This window comes from Scyliorhinus canicula, chromosome 9 (assembly GCF_902713615.1).
Source record: "Scyliorhinus canicula chromosome 9, sScyCan1.1, whole genome shotgun sequence".
Classification (NCBI taxonomy): domain Eukaryota; kingdom Metazoa; phylum Chordata; class Chondrichthyes; order Carcharhiniformes; family Scyliorhinidae; genus Scyliorhinus; species Scyliorhinus canicula.
In genome coordinates, this window is record NC_052154.1 from 63,008,430 (window position 1) to 63,030,564 (window position 22,135).

At 45.7% G+C, this 22,135-nt stretch overlaps 1 protein-coding gene across 2 annotated transcripts in view; it reads right to left on the minus strand.

The window, feature by feature from the left end:
• Positions 1–22,135, minus strand: part of cfdp1 (craniofacial development protein 1) — a 228,940-nt gene that overhangs the window by 188,670 nt on the left and 18,135 nt on the right. For both annotated transcript variants that reach the window (XM_038806770.1, XM_038806771.1), the window contains exons 3-4: positions 21,601–21,790; positions 4,651–4,766 (exon numbers count right to left, since the gene is read on the minus strand). In XM_038806770.1, coding sequence (XP_038662698.1) covers positions 4,651–4,766; positions 21,601–21,790 — 306 coding nt within the window. The remainder of the gene's footprint in view (positions 1–4,650; positions 4,767–21,600; positions 21,791–22,135) is intronic.

The window sequence follows — 22,135 nt, forward strand, 5'->3', positions numbered from 1 at the left end:
GAGGGGCCCGGCTAATCATGTGCACAACTTCTGGTCCTGCCCAAAATTGGAGAAGTTTCGGGGGTTGTTTTTTCAGCACCATGTCAGCGATTCTGCATATAGATTTGGAGCCAGGTCTCCTGGGGGTTATATTCAGGATGTCAGAATTGCAGACGGGAGCAGGGGCAGATGTTTTAGTCTTCACCTTGTTGATCGCTCTCAGGCGGGTTCTGTTGGGGTGAAGGTCAGCTTCTCCACCCTGTGCCTCGGTTTGACTGGGGATCTAATGGAGTTCTTACATCTTGAGATGGTGAAATTTACCCTAAGGGGGGCAAATAAAAGGTTCCACAAAAGATGGGGTTTGTTTATTTAGCATTTCGTCAACATTTCATGTTGGGGGGTGGGTTGGTCCAGCGTTATTGTAATTGGGGGTGTAATGTTTTTGTTTTGTAAAATTTTAAAATGCTAAAGATTTGAAAAGTACTTTTAAAAGAATACTTCGGTAGTGCAAAACTTTGCTAGCCATATTCCAACATACACCAAGTTCCACTCAATCAGTTAAAAGTTATCTTCATCCCTGGTCAAATTTAAAAATCTCATCCCTTTTGTTTAAATCCATTCAGTATTGTGCGGGGTGGGGAAGTGTAGGGGGTAAACAGGGGTAAAAATTGTACAAACTATCGTTTGTGAGGTTGTGGAGTGTGTTGTTGTACGTGTTTTTTTTTTTTACTCGTTTGCAATAAAATAAGTTTTTTTAAAAATCCATTCATTATTCCACCCCGCCATTTACTTACACAACACACCACCAACTACAAAGACAACTTTCTTTGCTCAGTATGCCTTAGTCACAAAGTCAATGGGTCGATACCAATGGGAATCTTCTTTTCCTTACCCAACCAACTCTTAACCAAGAACAGCGCCACCTGTTTGCCACAGATATCTTACAACCAGCAGAGGGAAGGGAATTTTATGCAATCAACTGGATGTGGATTGGGTTTCATGCCATTGACATGAAAGAAGGTGGTAAATAATTTCTATTAGTAGAGATGAAAAAGGTGGGGAAAGGAGATCTTCTTTACTCAAGATTTACACAAAAGGAATGTTTGATGAATGGCTTACGACAAAAAAAAAACATTCTGAATACCAGCTACTGCACCAAAGACAATCATTGCATTTTTCCACACATTGGCCAAAATTAAGATTACTGTTTGTTGATTAATCTTTCATCAGAAGTGGGAAAGTTAGAGATTAAATTACACACTCTTTCTCTCTACACAGACCTGCTTCGTCTTTCCAGCATCTGCAATACTCTGCTTTTTGAAAATTAATACTGACATGCAAAGTCAATGGCAGTGACTGGTGAATTAACAAGTGGTTAACTTACTCCAACGCTCACTGCCAGCAGCACAACTACACATTCAGCTGAAATCCATTCAAACTGAAGGGCAACCAGTAAGTATTTAATTACCGCAGCCAAACACATGCGACAGAAGAACAAGCACAAAACGTTGTCAAGATCCAGTGGGTCAGTCAGCACCTGTACCTAGAAAGGACAGGTTACCGAGAAAGGACAGGTTACCGAGAAAGGACAGGTTAACATATTAGGTTGAACTCTTCCCTTTGTGCCACTCAAAATCTTTGGCCGACTGCTGTGCAGTTTTGTTCTCGTTTCAGATTTCCAGCACTTGCACTTTCATTTTTAAAAATTTGGTGATGGAAGCCATTTCCTTGGATATGTGAAGCTAAATCATGTTTCAGCAATTTGACTGTTGATGGCCAGCAGCGTTGCTGTTCGAGTGCGTTGGTGTAGGAAAATTAATTCACTGCTTGTACCATCTATTGTGTTCCAAACAAAAAAGGAACCACAATGTGAAAAAAGTGTGTATGTAGCAGAGAATGCCAATTAACTTAATATAAACCAGAATTTTCGAAGTATAGGTCTCAGTGTTCCAGCGATGGCCCCGATCATGGGAGAAGCACCATTTTTATTGAGAATGGTTGCCACTGCCGCCTTTTCAATGGGATGGAAATGAGGCAGGGAGCAGTCTCCTGGACAGAGCGGCAGCAGTGAGCATGTCACACGCCCTGCACATACACTTGACGTCAAGCATGTCCTTTTGATGTCAAATCATTGAGGAGAGCTTCTTCCCTTTTCTAGCTGCTGGAATGTGAAGACAAACCATTTTCTTACAAGAATCAGAGAGAGCCAGAGACACAAATAAGCAGAGTACCTACTGGCCAGGATCTCACATCTGAATCTGCTGAGAGTTGCTCAGAATTCTGATTAAAGATACCTCACAACTTTAATCAGAGTTCACTACACATTTTTTTGAATTCCAAATTATTGATGGTGTACTAGGCAATTAGACTGAAAAATTTAAATTACTTACTGTTCAAATTTCCTTTCTCTTAACAAGAACAGAATCTGTAAAATTGAATGGCTACTACCCTCTGGTGGTAGCAAATCATAATTTATTTTTGAATATCTTACAATAGTGCCAGAAAATTGTAGCTTATGTCAGTTTTCTAATAACACAAAATTCTTCTGTAAAAATAAATTCCAACTTCATGACCTGGGTTGAAGGTCTTCTAAAAATGCTGAACAACCTCAGCAGGTCTGACAGCATCTGTGAGGGTGCATGGGAGTCTGGATGATTCTTTGTTAAAACTTTGTCATCTGGCCAAAATGTTAGCTTCATTCTCTCTCCAGAGCTTCATTCTCTCTCTAGATGTTGTCAGGCCTGTTGAGATTGCCCAGAATTTTCTGTTTTTGCTTCAGATTCACGCATCTGCAGTAATTAGGTTTTATAATAAAGGTCATCTGCCTTTTGCTCATTGAAAAGGAACAGGATTCCTCAAGAGCATCCAAAGATGTTTTACAGGTGTGTGATGAATAGAAAGAAAGTCATATTTTGCAGTAATGTTATTAAAACCTGGGTCAAGATGCATACAGACAGTATGACTGGTAAAGTGGTGATTAAGGTGTGGTAAAAGTGAAGTAATCATTGATTTGCAGGTGAAGTGTTCTGCTAATAGATCTAGAGAACCATCTACTTGTTTACAGATAGCTAAAAATGGAATATTGTTTAGGTTTGAAGGACCCCTAGGTGTAGGTAATTTATGGCGGGTATTGTGTTTAATCCTGGTTAAACAAATCAAAGGACATCTTGTAAGAGACAAAAGAACATCTTATGCTTTTGGTACAGATTATGTAGTTAATAGGAGGAGCCAAATATATCCAAAGAGTCAGTATGTCTTAGAACTCTAATCTGAACAGAGGTGCTTCAGTTTGGTCCCGAAAGGTTTGTTCTCCAAAAATTCTTTACAGAGAAAGCAAGTAAAACCCGGGTTGCTAACTTTATTAATGAGTGGTATTTAATATATATTGGTTTGCTTAATTGGAATATAGTGGCAGGTTTAGGAAGGGTTTCTTCTTTTACTTAAGAACTGTTGTAACTGTCAAGTGTAAAGTTATTTCTTTGTTGCCAATGTGGTTAATTCTGTGATTAAGTTTGTTTTAACATTAAAAAAATACCTATTAATCAGTTCGATCACTCCTGTGATGCATTAACATTTCCTCAGTTTTATAAATTGAAAATAGTTGGGTTCCCGGTCGGGATCCTAACGGATTCAATATCAAATAAATCACAAATCCCGAAAGACGTGCTTGGTGGATGAATTAGACGTTCTGAATTATCCGTGTACCTGAACAGGCGCCGGAGTGTGGCGACAAGGGAATTTGCACAGTAACTTCATTGCAGTATTAATGTAAGCCTACTTGTGACATTAATAAAGAGTATTATTATATTTCTTTACTTGCGCTATACTCTATATGTCTACAACATATTAATCATTTTTAATTACTAAATTCTTAGAAGAGTTTGGATGATTAACTTCACAAAAGTATACCTTCTTTCCTGCCCTTGACCCAGATTATAATTCCTCTTCCATGAGCCCATGGCTTCACTCTGTGCAGTATTTGGCATCTTTTGATAGGTACACAGACCTGTTGTTGGGTGCCCTGCGCAGCACTTCCGACAACCATCTCATCTTGCGCACTTCTCAGGAATTCATCTCTTTTGGCTTAAGTACTGCTGCCCTCCCACAGATCAATTATCACCCCCTCATGCCATACATCTTTCTCCACAATATTCATTCACCTACAAGGTTATCATTCTGACATCCATTGTATTGCCATTCTGGCACTGACAGAATCAGAAATCAACTGCCGACTTCTTCACCTTCACACAACTAAAACCTGTACCTTATTTCTAATGTTTACCAATACAAATATAAATTCTTTAAAACTACCTTTGAAAAGAGGAAGGAGCTATTTATATTAATGTTTTGAGATATTGTCACACTTCAAAAGGTTTAAAAACACACTTTATTTTGCTTCTGAACTTTACACGCACCCCTGGCAATCTTACTGAAAAGCAACTGATCAACCTTAAGAACTATAAAACAAAACTAAGGGGCCAGGCTAGGTTAGTGGCTAAAGAACATAGCACATGTTTCGGATTCCAGACAGGATATCAGTTGTTTAATAACATTTTAAAAACCAGCGTCTGGACAGGAACAATTCACTTTTAAAAGCCTGCTTAACTGTTAAATTACAAAATCTTGCCCAGAATAAAGATGCTCAAACACTGCCAAATCAAAACCACTTACTTGACTTCTTCTCCAGCAAAATCAAACACCTTTGTGATTTTGACTTTTCCAGGTGCTTTGGGCTCTTTCACTATGTCCGGAGACTTGCTCAACTTCTCTTGATCTACTAATATGTCCTATTCAAGAGGGATAAGAAAAAAAGTTACAGATATTTCTGTTGCTCATCTAAATAATATATATTGATGACTTCAAAATGATTGAAACAGATTCTACAAGTTATATACTAAAGCACAATTGCTGCTCAAGCTGGTAGGTATGGGTAATATCATTTTTCAATAACTTGCGAGCACACTTTTCCAACTTAATAACAATTATTTTTGTTTATTAAAAATATTCCATGGTTTAAGTTAATTCAGCTCCCTTGTATTACCAGACAGAGCAATTCCCTCAATCGCTTACTGGTTGTAGTTATAACTTTTTTAATATGCAGTCTTAACTACTGGGATTATTAATACAAACATTCCCACTTTAGTGACATACAAATAAACTTTAAAAAGTGGGAAAATCTGGGGTCTATTTCACGTAAAAGGCAAATTTTACTAAGCTTGGAATTTTCTTCATGACAGCTCCCTTCTCTCTCTACTCCAAAGAAGCACTATTATTAATAAAACCAGAGAATTTACTGCAGCACTGGGGAAGGTTGTTTTGTTGTTGCAGGCAGTCATTGTTACTTTCTTGCTTTTGTAAATGGTGATGGAAATGTTCTTTATCAAAAGTAGCCAGAATGGGTCCATCCATTCTAAGTCTTTACTACATTCACACACAATCATAAGTAAATGATAAAAATACTGAAAGGCCTCAGAACAATTGTTCTTCCCATTCTCTTCCATAAATGTGAGATTTCTCAGGAAAAATTAGGGATGTGCAATAAATGCTGGCCTAACCAGCGATTCTCACACTCCATAAAAAAACACGAGACTTCAAGTGTGTACCAGGTTCATGCTGAGAAGCTCAACCATTTTCTTTTTTAAAAAATGTTTTTATTCTTCATTTTCACATTTTCCTTCAAAATTTACACCCCACGCACAGACCGTAAACTGTAACAAATACAAAATCAATCCCCTTAACAATAACAACGATCCCATCCTCCCACCACCCCAAACAACGGCCCACCTGTCAAGATATGCATCCAATAAAACAAACCCTCCCACGGTGGAAACAAAAAACAAAGGAGAAAAAGAAAAAGGAGTCCGGGACTGCCCATGGTCACCATAGAGCCACTCCCCCCCCCACCCCCAACGCCATCCAACCTCTGAAAGAGTGCCGTACATGATACCCAAGAGTTGTAAACACCCCCAACTCCACCCGTCCACTGCCTCTTGTAAAACTCCTCCCCTCAACCTCGGTTCCTTCCCCCCAACTTTCCACCCCGGCTAGACCACTCGGACCCTGTTCTGCCAGGCTCCGATGGCCGCAGCCCCTCCCCCCACCTCACTGCTGTTCACTGGCTGGCTTAAACCGGCCAGCGTGGAGGCCCCCGCCCGGGTCCCTTTCCCCCTTGCCCGACCCTATGAAAGCCCAGAAATCCCCTTTTAGCACACACACCCCGCATATCCACCTACACCCCAAAGAGCCCTCATTTCGAGTGAAAGTCCCATCACTTCCCTTGTCCAAATATATACAACATTGGCTCCTTTAGCCCATACACCCGCACGCAGTGAAACAAAAAAAGAAGAAAATACAGCCATGAGGTTACATCAGCACATGGCCATTTCTCAATTCCTCAGTTCTGCCACAGTCCTTCTGTCTTTGCAAACTCCTCCGCTGCTTCCGCCGTTCCAAAATAAAAGTCCTTGAGCTTGTAAGCCACCCTCAGCTTCGCTGGATATACAATGCTGCACTGCACCTTACTAATGTACAGTGCCCTCTTCACCCGGTTGAAAGCAGCCCGCCTCCTCGCCAGCTCCACCGTAAAGTCCTGGTATACACGTATACCAGCTCTAGCCCACTGCACCACCCGCTTCTGCTTGGCCCAGCACAGGACCTTCTCCTTCACACTGTACCTACAGAAGCACAGAGTCACTACCCTTGGTGGCTCACTCGCCTTTGGTACAGGCCTCCACGACCGATGAGCCCGATCCAGTTCATATCGGGAGGGATCCTCCCCCTCCCCCAATAGTTTCGCCAGCACCGCAGCAAAATACTCAGTCGGCCTCGGCTCTTCAACTCCTTCGGGCAGTCCAACAATCCTCAAATTCTATCGCCTGAATCTGTTTTCCAGGTCTTCCATTTTTCCTCACAGATCCTTGTTCATCTCCATCACCTTCCGCATCTCCTTCCCCATCGAGGTAAGTTGATCACCGTCCTGCAATAATGTCTCCTCCACTTCCTTCAGCGCCTCCCCTTGCTCCCGCACCTCCGGCACTGCGCTCGCCACTGCCGCCGTCACCGGGGAAATCGCCTCCTCCACCAGCACACTCAAAACCTCCCTCATTATCTCCATTTTGTAAACTGCCTTTCGAATTCCGCAGCCATCACCTTAGTTATTTCTTCAGCCGTAAGCAATGCGGCCTCCCCTGGTGTTCCTGCCTCCATTTTCCTTGGTGACTCCGCGGTGACCTTTCCAGCCCCGACGGACCTTCAGCTGTTTTTTTTTATGGCCGCTTTTTTGCTCACCCTCGACATTTTCCTTTACCATAAGACCTAGGAGTGGAAGTAAGGCCATTCGGCCCATCGAGTCCACTCCGCCATTCAATCATGGCTGATGGGCATTTCAACTCCACCTACCAGCATTCTCCCCGTAGCCCTTAATTCCTTGCGACATCAAGAATTTATCTATCTCTGCCTTGAAGCCATTTAGCGTCCCGGCCTCCACTGCACTCCGCGGCAATGAATTCCACAGGCCCACCACTCTCTGGCTGAAGAAATGTCTCCGCATTTCTGTTCTGAATTTACCCCCTCTAATTCTAAGGCTGTGCCCACGAGTCCTCGTCTCCTCGCCTAACGGAAACAGTTTATTTGCGTCCACCCTTTCTAAGCCATGTATTATCTTGTACGTTTCTATTAGATCTCCCCTTAACCTTCTAAACTCCAATGAATACAATCCCAGGATCCTCAGCCGTTCATCATATGTTAGACCCGGCATTCCAGGGATCATCCCTTCACAGTATGAAGGCATCATACTGTGCCTTCTCCCTGCTTTTGCCGCCTCCGTGGACCCTGGGACCAGGCTTAAAGCCCCGAAAATGCCGGTGCCGAACAGGAGCCCTCCACTGCGCGGCAGCCTCCTGCCCGCCGTCACCGGAAGTCCGAAGCTCAACCATTTTCACGCGAGCTGCCTGCAGAAGCTTCTGAAGACCAGATAGCAGAACAAAATGCCAGACACGGAGGTGCTCATATGAACACATGGAACATCATGTGAAACAGGGTCTCCTCTGTGAAGTGTACAGGGGGTCCTAGGAACAGGGGACACAGTCGCAGACTAAGAGGCGGGCAATTTAGGACAGAGATGAGGAGGAATTTCTTCATTCGGAGGGTGGTGAATCTTTGGAATTCTCTACCCCAGAGGGCAGTGGACGCCCGGTCATTGAACATGCTAAAAGCAGACATCGATAGATTTGTAGATACCAATGGCATCAAGAGATACAGGGCTAGTGAGGGAAGATGACGGTGAGGGAGATGATCAGCCATGATCTAGTTAATTGGTGGAGCAGGCTCGAGGAGCCACATGACCAACCCGTGTATTTATATATTTTGTAAAGTTTAGAAGAATGACGGATGATCTTATTGAAATGTACAATATTCGGACTTCTGGTGGTGGGCCATGAGGGAGTAGGTTGCACATTTGGTGGCTCCCGCTCGTGAGCGACTTTTTGGACCCCCCCCCCCCCCCCCCCCCCCCGACTTTCTTCGGAATTTTGTTGAGGGGTCAGTGGTGGATGAGACTGAGGAGGAATCCCACCCAGTATATGGAGACACATTACAGAATTGGACGTAAGGGAAGGAAGAACCGAATCGGACAGACACGTGTAGATTCTGCAGCAAAGGAAAGCATGGCAGATCTGCAGAGTACTGGCTCTGCGGCCCAGTGGACACCGGACTAGCTGGGAGTTTATTCAGGAGGGCTTTGCCAAGCAAAAAAAAGGAATGCTTGGACCCGATCAAGGAGTCGATCACTCTTTTGGAGCAGAGACTAGAAGCCCAAGATTGGGCGGTCCAGAAGGTGGAGGAAACGGTGGCTGAGCATGAGAGACACCTAACTGCGCTGGAGGGGCAGATGGGGCTAATGGAAGAGCAACAAAAAAGACTGCAAGACAAGGTGGAGGACCTAGAGAATTGGTCCCGCCAGCAGAACTTGAGGATCGCTGGCCTCCCTGAGGGATGTGACGGAACGGACGCAAGGGCTTAAATGGCGAATATGCTCAAGAAGCTAAGGAGCGAGGGGTCATTTTCTAGGCCCCTGGAAGTGGACTGGGCGCAAGAATGCTTGCGAGGTTGCCGCGGGCGAATGAGCCATCGAAGGCGATGGTGGTACGAATGCACAGATTTCTGGATAAGGAGCAGATTTTGCATTGGGCCAAGCAGACATGGAGCTATAAGTGGGAGAATAACATTCTGCGCATCTACCAAGATCTGGGTGCAGACCTGGCCAAGAGCGAGTTTCAACCAAGTGAAATCGACCCTTTTCATGAGGAAGATGAAGTTTGGTCTATTTTATACAGCTCATTTATGGGTCACCTATGAAGAGCGGCAATTTTACTTCGAGTCAATGGATGAAGCAATGGACTTTGTGAAAAGCAGAGGTCTAGATAGAGACTGAGGTGTCTAATCTTTGCTGTAGAGATTCTGCTAAAATTGTGCTTACTTTTGCACTACATGAGAAATGCTTTTTGTAACTTATTTTGGGGCTTGCTAAGTTTTGTGAGTTAACTTTATACTGGCGGGGGAAGCGGTGGGCGAATCTTTGATGTTTTCTCTTTGGATGTGTTTGGGTGGAAATGTGCCTTTTGAGTAGGTATGTCCGAGCGGGAGGGAACAAGAGGAGGCAATATGTCTGGCGCCATTTGGGGGGGGGGGGGGGGGGGGGGGGGGGGGGGGGGGTGGTCACCAAGCAAGCTGGGCGGGTTGGCGCACGGAAGAGCAGTAGGGGGTGAACAGGTGTTTGGTTTGTTGAAAGAGGTTGCATTTATTGTGCTCTTAACGGAGGTGGGGTGGGAGGAAATTGCTCTACTGACAGGGGAGGGCTTTGCTTGGAGATAAATGGGAGGTCAGTGATGGAGGCTACCTGTGGGCGGGCCGGAGGGAGCACGAGCTGGAGGCTGGCCTAGGAAGGGAGATGAGTGAGAAGCCTGATCACATGGAATGTTAAGAGGGCTGAATGGGCCGGTTAAGAGGGCTCACGTGTTTGCACATCTGAGGGGATTGAAGGCGGACGTGGTAATGCTACAGGAGACACACCCAAGGGTAATAGACAGAGGAAGGAATGGGTCGGGCAGGTATTTCACTCGGAGCTAGACTCTTCAGACTAGAGGGGTTGCGATCCTGATTAATAAGCAGGTGTCATTTGAGGCGGGGAGAATAGTTGTGGATATGGGGTGTAGATATATCATGGTTAGCGGGAAGCTGGAAGGGTTGCCGGTGGTGCCGTGAATGTGTATGCACCGAACTGGGATGATGTGGAGTTTGTAAGACGGAGATTAGGGAAGGTCCCGGATCTGGATTCACACAAGCTGATCATGGGGGATGGGGGGGGTACTTCAATACGGTCATTAACCCAAGGCTGGACCGGTCGAGTTCAGGCAGGGCGCCAGCAATGGCGAAGGAACTAAAGGGGTTCATGGGGCAGATGGGTGGGGCAGACCCATGGAGGTTTGGATGGCCAAGAGTGAAGGAGTTCTCCTTCTTCTCACATGTACATAAAGTATACTCCCAGATCGACTTTTTTTATTTTGAACAGGGCTTTACTAGCAGGGGTAGTTGACACAGAGTATTCGGCGATTGCTGTGTCGGACCATGCCCCACATTGGGTGGACCTACAGGTGAGCAAGGAGGGTGGTCAGCGCCCGCAACGGAGATTGGATGTGGGACTGTTAGCGGAAGAGGGAGTGCGCGGGCGGGTGAGGGAATCCATCCAGAACTACCTGAAGAGTAATGATACGGGAGAGGTCTCAGTAGCAATGGTTTGGGACGCACTGAAGGCAGTGGTCAGAGGGGAGCTGATTTTGATTCAGGCCCAAAGGGAGAAGGAAGAGAGGGCGTGACGGATAGGTTGGTCGGGGAAATACTTCAGGTAGACAGGAGGTATGCGGAGGGAGGATTACTGAAGGAACAATGGAGGGTACAGGTGCATTTGGCTTGTTATCTACAGGGAAGACAGTGGAGCAGTTGAGGAAGGCGAGGGGGGCGATATACAAGTATGGAGAGAAGGCTAGAATGCTGGCACACCAGCTCAGGAAAAGGGTGGCTGCTAGGGAGATAGGGAGAGTGAAGGACGGAGGAGGGAACACAATCTTGGACCCAGCAGGGGTTAACGGGGTGTTTAAGGAGTTCTACAGCAGGCTATACGAGTTGGAACCCCCACCGGGAGTGGAAGAAATGAGGCAATTTCTGGGAGGGCTGGAGTTCCCGAGGGTGGAAGGGTTGGTAGAAGGGCTAGAAGCCACGATAGGGATTGAAGAAATAGCGGAGGGTCTGAAGGCCATGCAGTCGGACAAGGCCCCGAGACCAGATGGTTACCCAGTGGAGTTTTATAAAAAGTTTTCTTCGAGATACTGGGCCCACTGTTGGCGAGGATGTTTAACGAGGCAAGGGAGTGCAGTGTTCTTCCCCCGACAATGTCACAGACCTCGATATCAGAGATCCTTAAGCGGGAGAAGGACCCCGAGCTATGCGGATCTTACAGGCCGATCTCTCTGTTGAATGTTGATGCCAAACTGTTAGCGAAAATCTTGTCCTCAAATATAGAAGACTGTGTCCCGGAGGTGATAGGGGAAGAACAGACAGGGTTCGTTAAAGGTAGGCAGCTAATGACCAACGTTAGAAGGCTTTAAATGTAATCATGATGCCCCCAGAGAGAAAAGGAGGTGGAGGTAGTGGTTGCAATGGACACGGGGAAGGCCTTTGACCGGGTGGAACTGAACTATGTGTGGGAGGTATTGGGGCGGTTCGGGTTTGGTCGGGGTTTCATCGCCTGGTTCGGGCTGCTGTCAGGCATCAGAGGCGAATGTTCGAATGAACCGGCTAACAACGGGCTATTTTAGACCGCATCGGGGGACTAGGCAGGGATGCCCCCTCTCTCCGTTGCGGTTCACTCTGGCCATTGAGCCACTGGCTATGGCGTTAAGAGCTTCCAGGGGTTGGTCCGGGGTGGGGTGGAACACAGGGTCTCGTTATACACCAACGACCTGTATGTTTCTGACCTGTTAGAGGGGATGGGAAAGAACATGAGGATTTTAGGAGAATTCGGCCGTTTTTCGGCGTACAAATTGAATATGGGGAAAAGTGAGATGTTTGCGATCCAGGTAAGGGGGCAGGAGAGGAGAATGGGAGAGCTGCTGTTCAGTGGTGGGAGGAAGCTTCCAGTATTTAGGGATCCACGTGGCACGAGACTGGGGGCTGTTACATAAACTAAACTTGACCCAGTTAGTGGAACAAATGAAAGTGGGCTTCCAAAGGTGGGATATGCTCCCGTTATCACTGGCAGGGAGGGTACAGACAGTAAAAATGACGGCCCTCCCGAGATTCCGATTTGTTTTTCAGTGCCTCCCCATCTTTATCCCAAAGGCCTTTTTCAAGCGGGTAAATAAGGTGATCTCCGGTTTTGTGTGGGCGGGTGAAACCCCGCGGGTGAAGAAGGTGATGCTAGAGCGTGGCCAGAGGAAGGGTGGGCTGGCGCTGCCGAACTTTAGCAACTATTACTGGGCAGCAGATATAGCCATGATTAGGAAGTGGGTAGTGGGGGAAGGGTCGGTGTGGGAGCGAGTAGAGGCAGCATCTTGTAAGGATACGAGTATAGGGGCACTGATCACAGCACCTTTGCCGTTCTCGCTGGCCCGGTACTCCACAAGCCCAGTGGTAGTGGCGGCCCTTAGAGTCTGGGGGCAGTGAAGGAAACATCTGAGAGCGGAAGCAGCATCGGTTTGGGCTCCAATCTGCAGCAACCATCGGTTTGCCCCAGGGAGACTAGATGGAGGATTTCAGGGATGCCAGAGAGCAGGAATCAGGAGGATGGGAGATATGTTTATAGATGGGAGCTTCCCCGGTTTGAGGGAGTTAGAGGAGAAGTTTGAGTTGACGGGAGGGAATGGGTTTAGATATCTGCAGATTCGGGACTTCTTGCGAAGGCAGGTTCCAACCTTCCGGCTCCTACCGCCTCAGGGGATACAAGATAGGGTAATTTCTAGAGTATGGGTGGGAGAGGGGAAGGTCTCAGATATCTATAAAGAACTCATGGAGTCAGAGGAAACGCAGACAGAGGAGCTAAAGCACAAATGGGAGGAGGAGTTAGGGAGAGATAGAAGCAGGTCTCTGGGCTGATGCGTTAAGCAGGGTCAACACGTCCACATCATACGCCAGGCTGAGCCGGATACAATTTAAGGTCATTCACCAGGCACACATGACGGTGGCCTGGATGAGCAAGTTTTTTGGGATAGAAGACAGGTGTGCAAGGTTCGCGGGAGGGCCAGCGAACCACGTCCACATGTTTTGGGCACGGTCTAAGCTTGGGGGATTCTGGCAGGGGTTTGCAGTCGTCATGTCCACGGTGTTAAAAACAAGGGTGGCACTGAGTGGCGATTTTCGGAGTGTCGGAGGACCCGGGAATCCAGGGGGCGGGAGAGGCCGATGTCTTGGCCTTTGCCTCCCTGGTAGTCCGGAGGTGGATACTGTTAGCATGGAGGGACTCGAAGCCCCCAAAATCAGAGACCTGGGTCAATGACATGGCTGGCTTTCTCAATCTTGAGAAAATCAAGTTCGCCCTAAGAGGGTCAATGTCAGGTTCGTCCGGAGGTGGTAGCTGTTTGTAGACTTCCTCAGAGAAAAATAACTGTCAGCAGAAGGCCGGGGGGGGGGGGGGGGGGGGGGGGGGGGGGGGGGGATTACTGTTTTAGGAAGGTGGGATCTGTGAGGGGGATAGAGAATCATTGGACTATGTTATAGTTGTTTGTACATGGTTTACTGTTACTGTTCTAAAATCACAAATGTCTTAATAAAATATTTTACAAAAAAAAACAATATTCTGATGGGTGGTTTCCTCTGGCTGGGAAATCTAAGTAAGAAGTCTTACAACACCAGGTTAAAGTCCAACAGGTTTGTTTCAAACACGAGCTTTCGGAGCACGGCTCCTTCTTCAGGTGAATGGAGCCGTGCTCCGAAAGCTCGTGTTTGAAACAAACCTGTTGGACTTTAACCTGGTGTTGTAAGACTTCTTACTGTGCTCACCCCAGTCCAACGCCGGCATCTCCACATCATGGGAAATCTAAAACATGGAAGGGGCAGTCTCAGGATAAGGAGAACAATGCTTTAGGATACAGAGGAGAAGAAATTTCTTCACTCAAAGGGTTGTTAATTTTTTTTAACCTCGGGTTGCGGATGCTATTGAACCTACTTAAGGGGAGATAGACACCTTTTTGATCTCTCAGGGAATCAAGGCTTACTGGATAGGTGGAGTTGAAGTGCAAGATCAGCCATGATCATATTGAATGGTGGAGCAGGGTTCACAGCTTGCTTGTGTGTTCTTCAGTCCACAGCCATAAAGCAGTTTGAATCCAACGTCATTTCCAAAAGAGACCAAGTTCAATAATCCACACTTGCATCGCCGTTGGAATAGACATTTTGTACAAAATACCAGCCTGTGAGCTGCGTTTTATTAACAGCTTTAACAAACCAAATACAGAGGAAAATAGCAAAAGAATGATTGAGAGCCACCACCGTCTCAAGATCCTGATTATTTAGAATTGCACAGCAATTCACTGCACTGTCAATTCTATGATTCTATGAATTCAGACAGATACTCTACTGCAATAAAATTACCATAACAATTTACTGCAGCCATCAAAATTTGCTTCGATCACTTATATAAATAATGTTGGAACAAACGGTTTCTCCCTTGTTAAAACTGCAACAGTAGGAGGACCATTTTAAAAATACTGGCAGTTTGACAGATTGTAGATTATGCTTTGAATGTGTGTGTGACTTTATTCTGAAACATGACAAAATCCCTTTATTCAGTTTGCATCGCCTTAGATGATGAAATCCCAACAGCTACTTTAACGCATCAACACTTCACTCACAACTGCTGCAAGTATCAAAACATTTGCACCCTATTCCAGCTTCTAATGCACTTTTCAGCCCCCCCGCCCCACCACCCCCACAACACACAAACACAAACTGAAGACCTTTGCCAAATTGCAAAGCTCAATTCTAAAGATCCAGAAAAAAAATGGAACCACTATCAGAAAGAGCACAGAGATATCATGACTGCTTAAAGACCAGCTAATATTGCTCAATGACCAGGTAAGAGCCAGTGATTTCCATTGCAGCTCACACTATAATGTTGTGATGATGATATTGGAATACTTTTGAATCAATACCCAAACCCATAGAGCAACACAAGGAAAAGGAACTGCAGCAGGAATTTTAACACAATCATTTGAGAAAAAGACATTCCAGGACAGGGTCTGCACAAAGGTCCATTTCACCATCATTACATAATCAGCCCTTTACTCCCACTTATTTTTCAGTTTCATAGACATAGAACATACAGTGCAGAAGGAGGCTATTCGGCCCATCAAGTCTACACCAACCCTGCACCGACTCACTTAAGCCCTCACTTCCACCCTATCCCCGTGTGGTGAATGAGATTCACACGGTATTATAAGTTACCAATGTCACTCTGTTCCCAGTATATATATGTACCGATATTGTAAGTGCAGTTGCACTACCTGACCACCAGGGGGAGTAGCTCTGGGAGTACTCGAGAGTTTGTACTGGGCTTCCCCCTTGGCTCCGCCCAGAACTCCTCCCCCTGGAGCTGCTGTATAAAGATCCGTGCCAGAGTCAGCCAGCCAGTTCACCGAAAGTTCAACGACTAACAGGCTGGCTCTGTTGTAAGTATATTAAAACCGCTATTCTAATCCTACAAGCACATGTCCGTAGAATTGATGGTTCCATCACCCCGTAACCCAATAACCCCTGCGAACCTTTATTTTGGTCACAAAGGGCAATTTGTCATAGCAAATCCATCTAACTTGCACGTCTTTGGACTGCGGGAGGAAACCTGCGTAGAACAGGTTGAGAACGTGCAGACTCCGCACAGTGACCCAGGGTGGAATAAGTGATTAATTAGTGAGATAATCCAAAAATATATATTTTTTTAAATTTAGAGTGCCCAATTCATTTTTTCCAATGAAGGGCAATTAGTGTGGTCAATCCACCTATCCTGCACATCTTTGGGTTGTGGAGGTGAAACCCACACAGACACGGGGAGAAGGCGAAAGCTCCACACGGACAGTGACCCAGAGCCGGGTACTCGGCGCTGTGAAGCAGCAGTGCTAACCACTGCACCACCATGCTGCTCCCAAATCATCCAAAAACATGTGACCAGATTTCACAATGACACTGACAGCATCCAGCTCTACAATACCATTACCGTTCTAGACACCTTCACTACCATCAGACAGTTTGTTGACAGCCAGCTCCTCGAGTCCATTAGAAAACAAATGTGTTTCGCTCATGCCATTAATTCAATTCCCGAGCCACCAATTTCACTCTCCTCCCCTCCCCACCTGCATTACCACTGATTCAGATTGAATGAGACAGTTTGAAGCCTCTGCATTCTATGTGACCTTGAACTGAACTTTAGACTCGATCGGCAACAATGCCTACTTTCACCTTAATACGAAAGCCCGTCTCGACTATGCCAATGCTCTTTTGGCCGGCTTCTCATCTTCTACCCACCATAAACTTCAGTTAATTTGAAACTCTTCAACTTCTGAATTCGCACAAAGTCCTGTGCACTCATCACTAATGCATTCACTAGTATCCAATGCCTACAGTTTAAAATGCTCATCCATGTGTTTCAAGTTCCTCTATGGTCATTCCCCTCCCCATTCCTGCAAACTCCTCCAGCCCGAGAACACTAACAACTTCCGTCTCATCCCAGCCATCATCCATTCTTTTCCAACACCATTGGTGGACGTATATTTAAATGTCTAGATCCAGAGATCTGGAATTCTCCAGATTAACTCCTTTGCCTCCTTTTAAACTCTTCTTAAAATGAAACTCTTTGGCCAAGTCTTTGATCACCTGTTCTAGTGTATGTTATTTTTTTTAAAAAGAGTTCTTAGGCCAATATTTATTGCCCACCCCAGATTGTCCTCAAAAGGTAGTGATGAGCTTCCTTCTTGAACTGCTGCAGTCCATGTGCTGTAGGCACACCCACAGTACTGCTAGAGAGTGTTCCAGAATTTTGAACCAGCGACAGTGAAGGGATGGTGATAGATTTCCAAGTCAGGATGGTGAGTGGCATGGAAGGGATTTTCCATGTGGTGAGGTTCCCATGTATCTACTGCCTTTGTCCTTTTGAGGTGGTAGTGGGTGTGGATGGTGCTGTCTAAGGGGTCTTGGTGAGCTCCTGCAGTGTATCTTGTAGATGGTACAAACTGCTGCTACTGTGCATCGGTGGTGGAGCGGATATTTGTGAATGTGTTGCAAATCAAGCAGGATGCTTTCTCCGGGGTGGCGTCAAGCTCATTGAGCGTTGTTGAAGCTGCACTCATCCAAGCAACATGGGCAGCCTGGTGGCATAGTGGTTAACACTGCTGCCTCAACACCAGGGACCTTGGGTCACTGTGTGGAATTTGCTCGTTCCCCCAATGTCTGCGTGGGTTTCCTCCGGGTGCTCCAGTTCCCTCCCACAGTCCAAAGATGTGCAGGTTGGGCCTGGTTATGGGCCAGGGTTTAGAAAACTCCAAAATACATCATGGAGTTCACCTGACCTACAAACATTTATTGGTTTTGACTAGGAGGAGCAGACGTGCCTGCCTTTCAGGTGTTATTCGACAGAGCACTTAAGTGCTTTTCGTCAAAAAACAAGCTTTATTCTACGCATCTAGTTAACATTTGTATAAACATACTCATACAAGAATTTTTATCAACTACAAACCCAAAGACCTCACACAGCTACTGTAATCTATGTATAACCCTTAATGAATTCCCCCTTAACTGTTCCAATTCAATAACAAAATCCAAGTAAAACCAGAAACCCCTTTTGAAAAGGTATGGCCCAGCACATGGCATTCTTACTGGTGTAAGACTTGCTAGTGATACTCTTGTTTCCCTTTCCAAACAGCACGTTTGAATTCCTTCTCAAAAGCAATTATCTCAAGTTACCAAGCAGTCTGGAAACAGATTTTAAAATGAAGATAGAGAGACACTTCCTTCAATCTGTGCAGTTCAAACCAGTCAAAGCGAAAGTAAAACCCACAGAGCCAGAGCCCAGCTCCATCCACACAATGACGTCACTGAAGCCATGTGATAAGACAAAAACATCTCCTAAAAGGGACACTTCCATGACAACCTAGGTAGAATACTCTTTCGGAGGGGCGGTGCAGACCCAATGGGCCAAGTGGCCTCTTTCTGCACGAGTTGAATTTTATGAACTCGCCTTCTATAAGTATTCCATCATGCTCCTGACTTGCGATTTGAAGATGGTGGACGAGTTTTCGGGAGTAAAGAGGAGAGTTATTCACCGCAGGATTCCCAGCCTCAATTTTTAATATATTCTTTCACGGAATGTGAGCGACACTGGTAGGCCTGCATTTACTGCCCATACCGAATTGTCTTTGAAAAGGTGATGGCGAACCTTCTTGAACCGCTGCAGGCCATCTGGTGAAGGTACACCCGCAGTATGAAAATCGAGCCTTTGGAGGCTGTGAACAACAGTTCCCCGCAGACTGTACATGTGCCGGCCATGACTAATTTTTTTTTTATATTTTCAGCTAAAAAATACTTCTTGCTTGCCTACACGGAAGGGTATGACAAAAAATAAAACAGCACAAGAGGGTCAAGTGAGGGACAAGAACAGCATGCCACAGGAACGGCCAGAAGAGGCAGGATGGGAGCTGAAGGGAGCATATCCAAAACAGGAAAAGAAAGACCCAAAAACCAGGAGAGGTCCCAAGAAGACAGTCAAGTTAAGGAACAAGGACAGGAGTCAAAAACATGGCCCAATTTGGAATTGAAAATAAGGGACAGAGGGAAAGGTTCTGAGTTTCAGAGGCAAAGCTGCAGAGAGCAAACGTGGAAGAAGGTGGGCTTGTAAGAAGCCAGAAGTTCCAAGGAGGCAGCCAAAGCTTGGTGACTCCTTATTACGGGTCTTTGGAGCAGCAGTGTTCTGCTTGGTACAGCCAAACTTCTAGGAGTGTTCGCAACGGTGCAGCTGGAATGCGCATAGAGATCCAGGGGAAAGAGATGTTGAAACACTGGAGCTAGATCTTTGCTGGAGACCATAAGATTATAGGAACAGGAGTAAGCTGATCAGCCCCACGAGCCATTCGATAGAATCATGGCTGATCTGACTTTCCGCACACCCACTTTCCTGCCCTTTCCCTGTAACCCTTAATTCACTTACTGCTCAAGAATCTAACTAGCTCAGTCTTAAATACACAACGGCACTGCCCACACAGCTTGCTGTAGCAACAGTTTCAAATACTCTCGCCTCAGTGAAGAAATTCCTCCTCATCTTAGTCTTAAATGGCCACACCTTTATTCGGAGACTATGCCCTCTGGTCCTATGAGGGGAAACATCCTGTCAGCATTTACTCTGTCAAACCCCGTAAGCCTCTATGTTTCAATGAGATTACCGCTCGTTCTTCTAAATTCCAGTGACCAGAGTCCCAACCTGTTTAACCTTTGCTTATAAGACAATCCCTCCATGCTGGGGATCGTGCTATTGAACCTTCTGTGAAACGCCTCAAATGAAATAATACCTTTCTTTAAATAAGGGGATTAAAACTGCACAGATGTTGTCCCACCAGTACCTTGTACAGTTGCAGCAAGACTCCCCCTACTCTTATACTCCAACCTCCTTGAAATAAGGGTCAACATTCCATTAGCCTCCCTGATTACCTGCTGCACCTGTGTGCTAGCTTTGTGCACAAGTACCCTCAAGTCCCTTTGTGCTGCAGCTTTTCTCCATTTCAATACATATGGTATTGAACACAGCTCAATCAATGAACATGCCTACTCTGACCTTATGATTGAGGGAAAGTCATTGATGAAGCAGCTGAACATGGATGCACTAAGGACACTACCAGCCCTAAGGAATTATTGCAACAATGTCCAGGGATGAGGATTGACCCCAAACAACCATAGCTATCTTCCTTTGCACTAGGAATGAATCTTCCTTTGCACTAGGAATGAATTTGCTTGGGCTCCTTGAAGTCATACTCAATCAAATGTTGCCTTGATGTCAAGGGCAGTCACTCTCACTTCACCAATTCAGCTTTTTGGTCCTTGTTTGGACCACGGCCAATGAGATCAGGAGCTGAGTGACCCTGGTAAAATCCAAATGGAGTGCCAGTGAGAAGCTGAGTAAGTGCCACTTGATAGGGTAGCTGATGACACTTTCAATTACTTTGCTGATGTTCGGGTATGTTCTGCTTTTTGTAGACAGGACATACTGGCAATATCCCACGTGGTCAGGTAAATGTCAGTGTTGCAGCTTTGCTGGAACAGCTTGTTTAGGGACAGGGCTGGCTCTGGAGCACATATCTTGCCAGAATGTTGCAAGGGCCCATTGCAAACAGTGTCTTCAGCTATTTCTTGATAGCACTGAATCAAAATGGCTGAAGACTACATCAGTGATGATGGGGACCTCAGGGACAGGTTGAGATGGATCATCCATCGACACAGGCTGAAGATTGTTGCAAATGTTTCAGCCTCATCTTTTGCACTGATGTACTAGGTTCACCCATCATTGAGGATGGGGATATTTGTGGAGCCTCCTCGTCCAGTTAGTTGGTTAATTGTCCACCCTTATTCACAACTGGATGCAGAGCTTCGATCTGATCCAACAGTTGTGGGATCGTCAGCTGTCGATCACATGCTACTTCCGCTGTTTAGCATGCAACCACTCGTGTTGTAGCTTCACCAGGTTGAAACATCTTTTTTAAGGTATACCTGATTCTGTTCCTGGAATGCTCTCCTGCACTCTTCATTGAACTAGGGTTGATCTCCTAGCTTGGTGGTAATGTTGGAGTGTGGGATATGCTGGGCATAAGATTACAGGTTGAGTACAATTCTACTGCTGATGATGGTTTACAGCACCTTATGGATGCCCAGTTTGGAGCTGTTGGTGCTGTTGAAAATCTAATCCATTTTGCACAGTGGTAAGCAACAGAACACAACGGAGGATATCCTCAAGATAAATTTGGGACTTTGTCTCCACAGGGACTGTGTGGTGGTCATTCCTACTGTCCTGGGCTGATGCACCTGTGACAGGTAGATTGGTGAGGACAAGGTAAAGTAGATTGTGCCCTCTTCTTAGCGCCCTGATCACCTTCCACAGATCCAGTCAAGCAGTTCTCAAGCCAATTTTGCTGATGAACATTGAAGTCTCCCACCCAGAGTACATTCTGTGCCATTTCCACCTCATGTGTTTCTTCCAATTAGTGTTCATCATGGAGGAGTACTGTTTAATTAGCGGAGAAGGGACAGTCGGTGGTCAGCAGGAGATTTCCTTTCCCATGTTTGACCTGATGCCATGTGACATCATGAGGCCCTGAATCACTGTTGAGGGCTTCCAGGGCAAATTCCTCCTGACTGTAAACCACTGTGCCTCCAAATCAGATGGGTCTGTTCGGTCAGGAGGACAGGCCACACCCAGCAATGGGTCTTCAACTGAAGAAATATTAAAGGTCAAAAACCACTTTCAATATTTTCTCTCATGCCAAAATAAATCTGTGTTTTATCTCCTAGTTTTATGACCCAACTCTATATTTGTTATATTACCTCATTTCTGGAAGTTGGAGTAATTGCTACAGGTTTAGGCTTTTGCCCAACATCACTCAGGAAGTTGGCCCAGAGGTCATCAGCTTTCTTCTTTTCCTTCAAATCGTTGTCCACTGTTGTGTGGGCAGTATGGTCACTCTCTCCTTCCACATCATCACGCCGCAAACATAGTCCCCCTGGGTTCCTTTTTCTGTCAAAAAACAACTTGCAAGTGTTAGGAAGTTGGAATGAAATGAAAAGTAAAATGATTCTAAAGATAGGTATGTAGGTGCACCTAGGTCCTGTGAGGTGCAAATTAGATTAGTGGCAGGATGAAACAGATATTTTGTTGGGCAAAGTGGAGTCCAGCAATGCAGTGGCATATCTCACAGCCACACCCAGTTTGCCACATCCAGTTTGCAAAAGAGTTTCTTTTCGCGGAGAGTCAAGTTGCTGTGCCAAAAGCAGAAGTTTGTCTGTGAGACCCCATATGTTCTACTAGAAACTAGAGGAAAGATTTCTCAAAAGAAAGATACCGGTCCTGTACAGTAATTAT